Raw genomic sequence first — 14225 nt, 5'->3', positions numbered from 1 at the left:
TCCAAGCTGATACAAATGCATGTAAAATATTGGTTATTGTGTTAGGAGACAGTGAACTGTTTTTTACGATTTATCAAAATTCACTGCCTTGGTAAAGACTGATACAGTCATTAATGTAGTATCTTACCCCTAATATTAAGCAAAGAGTTACAGTAATCATACTTTTTTCTTGTTAATGTTCACAGTTAATATTAAGGAATATCATCATAGTATTGTAGGTTTGTATGTATCTGAAGTATAAGGCTGCACAGCTCATTGCCTCATGCAGTGCTGAAGAAATTAAATTAATATATGGTGTAGAAATTTTTTTAGATTTTAGCATCATAGAAAATACAATGATTCCTTGTTGAGGTTTTAAATGTAGGTGGTAATCACTGGGGCAAAGTTGTAGAGAAGAGCTGGGGGCCCGGTGGTGGCGGGCAGTGAGTCAGTAGTAAGTTAGTGGGATGTAGAACGGCACCTCGTAGTAACGGGGGATGTTGGGAGAGGAGATAACTAATTGGTAAGAGACCTCTGAGAGTGGTTTTTCACGCCCCAGTTACTATACCGACACCCTATATGGGTGAGCGAGCTAGGCATATGCCCGGCATTCCATGCAACTTTTTTCTCTGGTATATATAGCAGTTTTATACCTTAGAAATGATGCTATAAGGAGCATTTCACGGAGCGGCACAGGTTGAGCCCAGAAATAGTTTATATGAAAGGGTAATCAAGAGTAAACAGATGCTCTTCATTAATTTTTATTCAGACTGAAAAATTCTGGTCTCAAGATTCATTAAGATTGACAGAAATAAAAAAAAAATATTCACAAACTGAGGTCGAGATATGAAATATAAGTTAAAAATTGTATGAGGTGAAGTAGATCAAAAAGTGTATGAAAAGTGAATATCAAACAAAATTTTTAATTGCTGAAAGATGACAAAACAATGTGATAGGTTCTTGTTAATTAGTTGGAAGGCTTGTGTATATTTTTTTATCTTCTGAAATAAGTGATTAAGAATGGTTTGGAAAGAGACAGAGTTACACCTCGCTTGCTCGAGTGTGTTGACAAATATGTAACATCTCGCATAAGGTGGATGGTTAGGTAACGTATCAAAATTTAAATGCTTTATAGCAATATATAATCATTTCATTTGCAAGGGTGTTGAGATGTTCATTTCAGGTTGTGATAGCTTGTTGTGCAATTATTTTTTAGATAGAATTGATGAGAGTACAAATTTTGTAATTTCTTTTTCTACAGATTAGAATGTGTGAATTCTAATAGCAGTCATTTTTTGTAGGAAAAAGGCATTCAGCTTAGTCACCTAGATGGCACATGCAAAAATTTCATTAATATAGAAATGTCAATGGAATACATACCATGTTGATTTCAGAAGATCTTTTGATGATGCTTATTGTAAATTTCACTTGAAAATTTTGTCATTTGTGCATTGAAGTCATTAATGACTCTGTACATCACTTTTGCACTTAAGTGAATTGTTAATCACTTTTATATTTGGATTGCACTTTGCCTCATACCCAGTATCATAGACTATTCTTTCTCTTTCTGTTTGTCTTTTGTTTCCTGTTCATTTTTTAGAAATCAAACCCCATGAGATACTTCCATACCTTCCTCTCCTGTGATTCCTCCCCTTCCCTCCCTCCCTGCTGTACAAAGCCAGCTGTATCTATCCCTGAGTGAGCAAGGCTTGAATTTCCCCAAGACAACCCACCACCAGGCACCACTAGCAAGGCCAGCAGCCACTACTAGCAAAAGGCCTCCTATGATCATCATCATCATCGCCACCAAAGCAGTTGCTGGGAAGCACTGCCTTTGTTACCATACTCTCCTAGTGATAATAGGGCTGGGTGCACCACCACCACCCGGGAACATACGAGATCACGGGGCTGGGCTGGGCAATTGCAATCCCAACAGACCCATTCTCATTTGTTTAGGATAATTATTAGCTTCTGCACCTTGTAAAGCACCCTTTTAGTCAAGTTGCACTGTTATATAGCTTTATGCGATTCTTTTATTATAACATTTATATTTTTGTAATTTAGATAATTTTTTTTATTTTTGTTTCTTTAGGGTACAGTATATGGGAAGAAGTACATTTATGAGTCTAAATCATTTTTAATCATGTATTTCAATTTATTGTATTTCAGTGCACTTCTCATTTCTTATTTGTGTGATTTCATTATGTTATTTACTAAGGTTTCATTCATAGTAACCATGGATAGCACCTACTGCAGCAGTATGCTGTAAAGTCCTTATTAGCATGAAAAACGTATAAGAATTGCTGGTTTCAAATATGTTACTTTAAAATTAATCTTATCACCACCATGTTTACTTGAGGTCACATGACAACCAGATTTTTGTAGGTCACTGAAAGTTTGTAGATTTGAATACTTGTTCACTTTATAAAGAACACCGGTTTCATTTAAAAGTGGTGTGTAGGTATTGATTTGGTAAATCCAAAGAGAAAGGGTTTCTGTTAGAAATTTCTTAGTAGTTATGGACACTTAAAGCTGTTTGCCCAAGGCTTTTTATATTTTCAGCATTAGCCTCTATTATATTACTGTAGTTGACATTTCTTATTTTGAACTTGATTTGGTGAAATCACATAAATTGAGTTTTACTTTTATGTATGTTATTTAAACAAATTTGTCATGAATAGGTCATATTGATATGGGAAAATATAGGTTTGTAATTCAGGAAAAACAGGAGCTTGTAGTCAATCCTTGTAGGATTTGCCCTTTAATATTTTATTAATCAAAAGTGGATTCATATGATAGATGAAATGGTTTTCTTGTGTCAGTTCACCATTCATGTTTTTGAGAAGTCTGTGTAGGTTCTGTAGAGAAGTCTGTGTAGATTCTGTAGAAGCATTCTTATAGATCAATGATAAATCAGGTTAAGGTAAGCTGTATTACAGTGAATTTTAAGTGAATAAGAAGAATGCTTTCTTTGACAAAACCACTCAGTCAGAATCATAATTTATGAAATGAAATTACTTCATTTATTATCCAAGCAATGATATTGAAATACTCAGAAGGGTGGTTATGGTTTCCCTATTATAGCTAACCTAGTTTTGAAGGGTTTAAAAACTTATAAATTTTTCAAAACATCTTTAAACTATTTATTAGTTGCATATTTTGTTTATGTAGTTTTCAAACTTTCTTAGGAAGTTCTGCTTGTTATCCAAAATATTTGTCAACATTTTGAGTTCTGGGAATATGATTTTATGTTCTTTGGGACCAATCTAATGGTAGTAAAAAAATTTGTTTTTGTTTGCTTAATTTTTATTACTGTTGTTACTATTTCATAATATCATGAAAATCCTAGGTTAGTTATCAATGTCATAAGTGTGGTGGTAAAAAATTGTACTTAGTGGTTTTGTATGTTTCATTGGTGTACTTTTTAATGTCAAACCTTACTAGAATCACTTAACGTCGGTCTGGTCAGTTTTGTATTGAAATGGGGTTTGGTAATGCTTGCATAGGTTTTATTTAGTGTTTCTCAGGTATATTGGATGGGTATCAGATGTTCTTTTAATTAGCTTTCTTATGTGATAGGCCTTGCCTTAGTACTGTCCTAATACTTTAACATTAAGGCAGTTTCTCCCAGAAGAAAATATTTTTAGGATTCAAAATTTTTGTCATAAGTTTTTTATGTATGTAATTTCAAGGATTTCGCACTTAGTATCAGTTTATTATCATGCTAATGGGGACTTGATGTATACATGATTCATTTTCAATTTCATTGCACAATGGAGTAAATTTTTTGTTTTTATTTTTAAATATTATTTGCAGTTGTATGCATTTAAATGATCATATCACTAATATTCAAGTGTGATAGAAATAACTTATTATTTTAATACAAAAATGTAGTACACTATATTTTGAGATTTGTAGCCTGTGTGGTACTGGTGGTGCAAGTCTGGGTTGAGTGAGTGCACAAGTGTGTGTGTGAGTGTGATCACAATGCATAAATGGTTGTGTGCACTAGTAATCACTGCGTGCATGGGTGTGTGCTGACTGCAGCAAGGTGACTGACCTGGGGCGGTGTGTCTTCTAGGTGTGCACTCCCCACGCAGTGCTCACCACTTCCCGCCAGCCCCGGGCCAACACCATGACCCATCCGCACCCCCTCCCCACCTGTCACCAGCTGCTGGCGGCCATCTTCCCAGCCCACATTCAGTGCCACCATCTGCGTTAGCTCATCACCCTCATATGGGCCATCATCACCCTGGGTCAATGCCTCCCTCATTAATGGCCTCTGTTGGCTCCTCACCTATGGGTTGTCCATCAGTTGTGTCATCAGCAGGAGGCCCAGGTGATGTTGGACCACATATGGTTGGGGGAGCAGCCATGGGTGGGGGTGGGGGTGGAGCAGGGGGGAGTGGTATGCCAGGGATGGTTGGAGGGGTAATGTCCCAGAGCTACGGGGGGGAACACGCACCTCCCCACCCTCACAGCTATGAGGCAGCCGCCCAGTACTATGGGCCCCCTGATCCAGCGAACAGGAACTCCACGGGTAAGTCTTTCTTGCCCACCACCCATCATGTGCACATAACAGCTAGCTAGCAATATCACTCGATTGCACATTGCAGCTGTACATAGCTGTCTTCACATCTGAACGCACATCATTCATGATCTCTTAGAATATATAATAATTAAATTGTGTATACTGTACTTGTGTGTGTAAATATACACTGAATGTGTATGTATCATATATGCAACATCTCTGTATGTTTTACACACATTTATATCATTATATTATATATTCAGTTTCATTGGCACTGCTACAAACATCAAATTAACAATTTCTCTTATTAGGAAATACCTGTAACATTCATAAGACAGCAGGTGAGATAAGTGCCTGGATTATGCTATGGAAATAATGCACAAGTTGTTTCTAAATTCATCATATGATGCATAATATATTAGTTTGTTGTTGAATTATTAAAAGTAAAAAGGAAATCGGTTTTATGGCTTTAAAGTTCTTCATGACCAAGATTGATTGTCTTTACAGGCAACATTGTTTAGCCCAAGATGTGCAAGCATGGGCCTTATTAATTGTTTCTTTCTGAGATTTTGCTAATGTAGTCTCTTTGGGAAACTTGCAACCTATGTTTGTATTTGGTTTTTGATTTTTGGAAAAAATCATTGACTTGTAACAACCAAACATTTAGTATAAAAAGATATTCATAATTATGTACTAAAAAAAAGATGCAAATATTCTAATTTAAAACCAATTGAACTGGATTGTACATTATTGCTACAATATAGAAACTGACAGTGGTGCACTCTCGTGATTTATGTTGGTTGTAATTTTACAGATTTTTATATTACTATGCTATTAACCTTTCCCATAACTTAATTTATTTGCAGCTAATGTTTTAATTCTTTGTCTGACAGTCTTAGTGCCACCAAATGTGCCGTGCTCTGATGAATTGTTTTTATTGGAATTTAGTTGTATGCAATACATTTTTGGTACTGTTAGGTGGAGGCCTGAGCAGTCTTAGCATTCCCATTAAGTAATGACCAACATTTGATAGCCTTGCACATAAGATTTTACATATGACATATCAATCTTGGTTTTTAAAACTAAATTACAATTGTAAGATTAGTGATTTATTAAAAATTAATGGCTATAGTGCATCTTTCTCTTCTACAAAATTGGATGAATATGAACTTCTGTAAATGGAGAAACAAATTCTCACAAATCTTATTTCTTTGTAATAGCTTTTGTTTTATTTTTATTATTATTGTGTGGGGATATACATATGAAAATTTTTTAATATTGTCTAGTCATACATTTATTCACAGAAATGCACTGTTTTTTGTGGGTACATGTAGTTTGGCTTGTAAATCATAGTTCTGTATGGCTTGTAAATAATAGTTCTGTATAATGTATAATAATATATTCATATCTGTTAACTTAATTTTGTAATTGTTGCTTTTGGAATGGCGAATGTGTCTTTTAAGTGGTAGAGTCCTTGTGTCGAAGGAAGTTGTAATAATGATGCCAATTGGACATCTTAGTGAAACCTAGTGATTTGAAACATCAGTTGTGCATCCCTCTGATAGAAGAATAATTTAAATTTCACATTCCAAACAGTTAAAGGAAAATGCCAAGTTTGCTTCAAGAGTTTCCAAATACATACTTGTCTTATGTTGTTGAAGGAAACTTGCTTCTATTTTTACTTCTGCCAGAATGATTAATGGAAGTCCTGAGTGGACAAAAAAATGATGAAACTCTGCTACAGTACAGGAGTTTAATATGTTTCCAGCCTTAATTTTCTAGTTTTCTTTTTCCCCTCAATTACTTAATGATTCTGTACTGCTTTGGCTGCACCATCATCATACACTAGGTTTATTATGCACTACCATGTGGATACAGCAGTATGTACTGATCCCCTTTCCCTATATATCTAGATTTAGCTGGTGGATTACAGTCGCAAACACTTTTAGGCTTGCCCTCGGAGGACTTTGTTGTAATCTGAAGGGTATGGTAAGAGTTCTTTTTTAGAACTGAACTATACTATAGTAGATAATGAAGGGTGAAAAGGTTCTCATGAAAGTTAGGTTGTTTCTGCGATAATGAAAATTCCTATGCTTGGCCAAGTCAAGATTGCGTATGGTATAAAATATTCTTCCCTTTGACTGTATGTTGACAGATGATAATTCAGCATTATATTCATTCATGACTTCATCTGTGAATATTTTGTTTGCGTAATTGTTAGGCACTGGCTTATGACACTTTCCCTCTTGGGTTCCTGTATTTCTTACTGTATTTTGCTCACTTGGATTTTTTGTGAAAACTAGATTTTTAGGTTTTCTTCACTTTTCAGTTCATTTAGTTCATCCATTTAACTTTTTTTGTTGGAGTTTAGTGCTTTTGTGATTCAATAGTTCCCTCAAGTGGATAATTGCATATTTTCATATACGTATTAGTTGTACTTTTGCTCTACTTTTTGGATCATATAGTATTGCAAATTTTACTTATTTATTTTGACACCATAGTCATGATTGTCTGAAATTTTAGATTAACTTTGAACTGATTATGTCATTTTTCCTTTTAATTTCTCATTTTCTTATATACACAACAAATGATCTGTGATTGAGTGAGTGTTGGCCAGTGAATGTATTGTGGGACAGTGGTCCAAGTGTTATTAGCTTAGGTTCTTGTTTTTGACCTGTGATGAATTTCCCCACCATGCTTTTGTATACACTCAGGGAAAGCATGTGACTCATTTATGCCTTGAGAAGAGTTTAATTCAACTTTATGCTTTGTTCAAAGTGTAAGCCTGAGACACTGGTCGTCTTCATTCCATCACTTCTGGTTTTGTTACTAAATCGGAGTCGTGCACTGTTCTTGACTTCATAGTCAAGCTTTTTGATAATTTTGTATTTTGTGTTGCGTATAGTTTCCTTTAATAACAAGAACCTTTGGCCTGTAAGAATTATTACACTATTTGCAGCAAACTTAGTAATTTCACTCTCCATATTAAAGGACATTTTATGGAAAATTGCAAAAAATACATAGATTTCAAAGAATGTAATATACCGACATTGCAAAAGGCTTTCTCACAGATCTAAACTCTTACATTACAGTTATGGGTAAAAATACATGAAGTCCATTTTCTTTCCTCATCCCTTGCCTTAGTACAGTATGGAACTCTCTGCCATTCTTTGGGTTGAAACGAAGATGCTATTATACAGCACTCGACAAGATATTAAGCTGCTTAGCATCAAGCAGGCTAATATCTCATCGAATTTTGAAGGAACAGAAAAGTTATGAAGAACTTTCATCAGTGCATTAGGCTGCTTACAGCACATAAAGAAAAGGATGGAGCTTACAGCACGTAAAGAAATGGATGGAGCTTAGACACTGACAAGGAGAGAGTGCTCAGTCACTAGTTTGAAGGTTTAATAAGCGGCTGTATTATTTTTTTTATCAGCACTCACCGCAATTTTATCAGCACTCCCACTGCAATGTTTGCCTTCCACGTATTACTTGATTGCCCCCTGTGACCTCAATATGGGCAAGACAGTGATTTAAGTCAACAGATGATAGCAGAGATCTATGCATTGAAGCAATCTGGTCTTAAAACAAAGGAGATATCAGATCAGCTGGGTGTGAGGAGGCATTCAGTTCGACGCTGGATTGCCAGATTTAACGAAGGTGGCAACCATAAGATTCCTTCTCAGAAACCCAGCTGATCTGATATCTGCTTTGTTTTAAGGCCAGATTGCTTCAACAACATATCTCTGTTATTATCTGTTGACTCAAATCACCATCTTGGCCCATATTAAGGTCACAGGGGGCAATAAAGTGATACGTAGTAGGCAAAAATTTTGGTGGGTGTGCTGACGAAAAAAATATACAGGCTCTTATTAAATCTCCAAACGCGTGACTGAGAGCTCTCTCCTCGTCAGTATCCAAACTCCACCCCTTTCATTACGTGCTATAAGCAGCCTAATGCACCAACAAAATTTCTTCCCAACTTTTCCGTTCCTTCAAAATTCGACAAGATATTAGGCCACTTGACACTAAGCGGCCTAATATCTTGTCCATAGTCAAACTCATCCTTTTTGGCCAGTGAGGCGTTGGTCGAGAATACCGGGCATTTTTCCCACCGTTGCCACGTCTACCCAGGTACTTCCGCCCCACCTCTCTCTCTCTCTCTCTCTCTCTCTCTCTCTCTCTCTCTCTCTCTCTCTCTCTCTCTCTCTCTCGAACTGATCATTGTTATTTTGAGTTTTAACTTTGTTTCCACAACACCATGGAGGTAAAAGTCAAGGCAGGTTTTTTTTTTATTTTTTTATAGAGGTCTCCCCAGTAGGCCTAATCCTCTCCATGCTGTTTAATCAGGAGATTTGATGTCTGAGCTGTCCTCGATGTTCATGACGAATGACTCTATAAATCGTTCAACTGATATATCTTGCTTTGCATCTTGTTCTTGAAGTTTCTCAGCGTGCTTTATTGTCTGCTTCCAGTTTTCCGCTGTCACAGTGTTTAAAGCATCTTTGACTAAATGCTTAAATTCAGCAATTTTGAATGTATTTCTCTTGGATATATAAGTTTTTACTTGCGCCCATATAAGCTCTATCGAGTTGTATTGACAGTGGTATGGGGGTAGCCATACAACTTTATGTCCTGCTTCTGAAGCAAGCATTTCAATCACGTAAGTTTTCTTCCCATTATTCATTTTTTTTTTTTTTTTGCGAGTTCATAGAGCTCCACTTTCAGCATGTCGACACGAAGATGTGGAGACCCTTCTTAATAAGTTAGTCCTTTATTGCTTCCTTTCTCCAAGATTTTGTTGGGTTTTTTTCAAGCATTATCGAGTGGTATGATGCGTTGTCCATCACAATTACAGACTTCGGGGGGGATGTTGGGTAACAACTGGGTTTTAAACCATTGCTCAAAAACTGCAGCATTCATCTGCTTGTGATAATCACCATCATTTTTTGCTAGGAAAAATAATTCAGCATTCTCGACAAAGCCTTCTTTCGTTCCTGCATGAAGAATGATGAGGTGATTTCCTTTTCCCGTAGGCGGCTTTACTCCTGTTGCTTGTTTGGAGGCCGTGTCAGTCCAACACTTTGCAACAGTGTAATTTTGATTGACCCAGGTTTCGTCAAGAAAAAGGAAGTTTTCAAAGGAGTCTGAATTGCCGCATCTCTCTCAAAAATGTCGTGCGAGCAAGAGCAACATCATTTCGTTCCATAAGGAACTTACGGCCATCAACTTGAGAAAATCGGAAGCCAATCTGCAACAGGACTCTTCGAAGTGATTTAATGCTACCTTTGTAAGATATTTTCTCTTTCAGCTCTTCCGTGACTTTGTTGAGAGTAGGGATTTCACTTCTCTCGTAAAAGGCTAGTACAGTTCTTCTTAGAATACACTTATCAAAGTCATCAAAATTAGTAACCATTACAGGCTGAGTTTTTGTTGGTGAATGGGAGACAGGTTTCTTGTGTTCAGCTTCTAACCACCATTCTTGGTTTGCTTTGCTGCAAATCCTTCTAACAGTCCTTTCACTTGCTTTGGTGGCTTTGGCTGTCCGAGCAAGGGATTGAGTGAATGGTAACAAAGGTGCACCGCTGGCCTTTTTATCTAAAAAGTACCGATTTACATTGTAAATTATTTCCTTTGCTTGACTATGCAGGCGGGTGCAGCGAGGAGTGGGAGATGTATCCGTGTTGGGTCAGTGACTCAGTGACACAGAATGACCTTCGGTGTTCGGAGACGGAAAGAAGTGGCCACAGAGCAAAATAACAGTACAGCGGTGTTGTCAAATCTCAGGAAAACATTTTTAGTAATATCAATTCTCCCATCAAAAACTTAGTCATTCTTAAACAAATGAAGTTTTATTATAAGAGAGTAATTACCATATATTTAGTTAGTATAAAAAATATCAGACACATTTCTTCGTCACTGTCGAAGCATATTTATAGAATTGTGGCAACTGTGCGGAAAATCCAGGCCTACCGCGACCAACGCCCCACTGGCCAAAAAGGATGAGTTTGACTATAGTACTGTACTTTTAACAGGTTCTGTGTGAGAGATGTAATTCATACACTTGAAGTTGAAATGTCTTTGGATCTGGTATAGTGGGTCATGCAACAGGGGGGGGGGGGGGGGGGGGGGGATGTGTTCCTTTATCTTCATCCAGCATCCAGTGCATTGTAGATTTTTAGCATTTCGTCTTTCATGCACACAGATGATGTGTGGCTAATTGGGGTATCTATCATCATGCCTCATTGCTGATCTTGAATGAAAATCACACCTTATGTCAATTTTCTTGAGGTTAACTTGTGATCTTATTCATATCTAATCATCTAACCTTACAGCACACAGCTTCATCACTTTGTTCTTAACCACTTTTTCACTATTTTATTTTGGCAAAATACGATTACATATTGGGGTTGCGATGAAAGAACTTTTAAGTTGTTGTTAGATAAAAACAAGTTTTTTTATGTAAAGTCACAAAATTGTACAGTGGTACCTCGACGTATGAAATTAATCCGTTCCGAGGCGGACTTCGTATCGTGAGCTTTTCGTATCTTGAACCGTATTTTACATGTAAAATGCCTAATCCATTCCAAGCCCTACAAAAACACCCCAGTAAATTATATTTCCAGGCTTGCAACACATGTTCTAGGGTTACGACGCCGATCCGACGGAAGAAATATGACTCCAAAAAGGGAAAATACTGTACATACTTGAGTAATATTCAACTGCATGTAATGTTCAACCCCATTTTTACTGCATATATAGGACTTTAGCATATGTCCCTTAGCAATAAGCCTAGCCTATGTTAGCAGTTGCTACTGTAGCCTAGTCTATGATTCTGACATCTAAACCTAAGAAGCTAAAAGCTTAGAATATGCCAATAAAATGTATAAATAATCAGTATGTACTCATTTCAAATAATTATAATTAATCATTAACTATAATACAAAAAAAAAAAAACCTCCCAACCTTTTGTTTGCATTCAGCACTTACGAGTACCGAACGATCGCCAAGCAACCACTTTTCCTAGCACACAGTAAACTAAGTTACTGACAGCTGTAATGAAACATGTACGTAATATTAAAACAGAAGGATAATTCTAGAAAGTACGAATTTGTTGGCTTCAATGATAGCAGTCTGATTTATTTTATATTTTATGATATCTAATTCACAATTTTTTTTATTAAATATATTGCTGTACTCATTTCAAATAATTATTAAGTAACCATTAACTATAATAAACAATAAAAAAAAAAAAAATTTCCAACCTTCTGTTTACGATCAGCACTTTCGGGTACCAAACGATCGCCGAGCAACCACTTTCACCTAGCACACAGTACGCACAGTAATCAAATTTTCATTTCATTTTCATTCATTTCTATTCTTTATTCTATCTTTACCTAATATTTTTTTTTATTAAATGCATTGCATGAATAAGTTTTTCAATTTACAGCATCCTTTTACCAATAGAATGCATAGAGCACATGGGGTAGATGCTGACCAATAGGAGAGCAGGATCTTACGGCGGTGAGTAGCATCAGGAACCAATGGGAGAGCGGGAGGATGGTGGCGAGTCTACTCAGTTGGCGGCGTGCAAGTTTTAAAATTGTTCTCGGTGGTCTGGGCTAATCTCGGGACTTTACAGCAACAACCTTTCGTAACTTGAACTATTTTCATATGTAGAGCCAAAAAAAAATCTTCGTATTTGCTTTCGTAACTCTAATTTTTCATAAGTTGAGCCTTTCATATGTCGAGGTACCACTGTACATACTACTGTATCTTCCTCCCTTCCATTATTTTTTTAATTTCTTGTACAGAAAGGAAGAGGGAGGTGCATGTTGTACCATATGCAGGAATGGGATGCTTGGTACAGTCTTCTCAATCGTGACCTAAACAAGAATAGCTTGACTTGGGATTTTCACTTTTTGCAGAAATACTGGGGTTATTATAATTTATGGGTTTGTATGAGAAGTGCCTTTGTGGTTACATATTGTTCTTGAACTTTCAAATTATGTTAGTGCTGTATATTGAAGTTTTACATCTGGTTATTATAGTAATTTTTGAGCAAGCATGCACATCTCATGTATAATACAATAGCTATTTTCTCTTTTCTCTTGAAAGAGTTTGCTGATATTTTTGGGGTTTTGATACTTGAAATTTCATCTCTATCATTGCATATATTTATGGGATATTTCTCTTTCTGTTATGGCATTTTTATTCATATTTATATATGCATACATGTTTTTCACATTACATATACTAACATTAGTTTACTCTGTTGTTGAGTTAATTTCTCTTCAATTATACAGTATAGAGGGATCCATATACATAAAATAAATTTAAGCACATTATAAGCATAGTATTTTCTTAATCTGTGTTGCTTATACTGAGTTATACATCATGTAGCTGCATCATTTTTGACATGAAATGTTGTATTATTAGTAACTACCCCTGCTGTACTTGAATAAGAACGCACCAATCTCCTTATAATAAGTTCAAGCTTCTGTAAGAATATATTGCGTATAATATGAAATTAACATTTCTAGATTTATTCAGTGAGAATCAAGAAATTGCCTAATTATTCAAGTGTTAGTATTTGGATTTTTCATTAATGTAGTGCAGTGCAAAGGGATTTTTTGTGAAATTCCATGACTCATGTCTTCCATGTGCAATTATTTCAACAAATCATCGCTCATCTCCCTCCTCCCATCGCATAGTTCCAATTAAAGTAGGCTGGGGTCTCCCAACACTTCTGACACCCAGATTAACCCATCTGATGCTGAGTGTTCTCAAATCCACAAAATATATTCTAGGTTTGACTTTCTGGTTGCATTTAAACTATTGATATCTTCACACAATAAAAAAGGTGCTTGTTCAAAAACTATTTGGTAAACCAGTTACACAAAATAATTAAATATCAGTGCTAATACTTCGTGTTTACATGCACTGCAGTGTATACATTTCGAGCCATCAGATTTATGCTGTGGATTTATTGTGGTAATTGTGTACCAAGGAACTCGAACTATTGATATTTTTGTGCAGTTTTCATTTTTATTTTCCCATCACAAATGTAATGAAGGAAGGAAAATGTTTCTATCCCATTTACAGAGTTCAGATTCGTCAGTATACAAAGCTAAAATTCTTTAAACTTTGTTCATCAGGAGGCACTGACAAAATTCCTGTAATCACTGTGATTTATTTATGCAAAAGAAAACAAAATCATAATTCATGTTCGTAGTGTTGTGGCCTCTTAAAGCAATATATTGAAGGACTTATTTAGCCATAACCATTTTTAACCAGTCATTGCTGTCTGGTTTGAAACACAGTGCATTGCTGTGTTGTTTAGATTTTAACAGTATTGTGCTTTTGTGGTTTCATAATACAAGCAGAGAAGTATTAGTTATGCTGTGTGTTAAAAAATAGCTATGCCTTTCTCCATTGAGATAAGTGACAGCCTTGACTAAGATCGTCATTTACAGTGCTGCAGTAATGGAAGTGCTTACTGAAGTCAGTTACATTTATCCAAAGTAGCTTTGCTTTTAGCTTAAAAGGTTTGTCACTGATTTCAGTTTGATGGCCAAATAGCTTAATTTGTGTGAGTTGGTTAACCCTTCTTGTGGAGTAATACTAAACTCTGCTTCAGCTGGTATTTCTGTGTACTATTAGAAGTCATTTGTGTAGTGGAGTTAACTGTTTGTGGGTTGACATATGTATA

General features: G+C 36.0%; 1 protein-coding gene across 14 annotated transcripts in view; it reads left to right on the top strand.

The window, feature by feature from the left end:
- LOC135219289 (trithorax group protein osa-like) overlaps positions 1–14225 on the top strand; it is a 475370-nt gene that overhangs the window by 421978 nt on the left and 39167 nt on the right. For 12 of the 14 annotated variants that reach the window (XM_064255930.1, XM_064255926.1, XM_064255933.1 and 9 more), the window contains one exon: positions 4061–4519. The exons of the other annotated variants lie outside the window; for them this stretch is intronic. In XM_064255930.1, the coding sequence (XP_064112000.1) occupies positions 4061–4519 (459 nt within the window). The remainder of the gene's footprint in view (positions 1–4060; positions 4520–14225) is intronic. 14 annotated transcript variants of the gene reach the window in all.

Source organism: Macrobrachium nipponense, chromosome 1 (assembly GCF_015104395.2).
Source record: "Macrobrachium nipponense isolate FS-2020 chromosome 1, ASM1510439v2, whole genome shotgun sequence".
Classification (NCBI taxonomy): domain Eukaryota; kingdom Metazoa; phylum Arthropoda; class Malacostraca; order Decapoda; family Palaemonidae; genus Macrobrachium; species Macrobrachium nipponense.
Note: the sequence above shows the minus strand (reverse complement) of the source record. Positions and strands in the feature narration are given on the sequence as shown.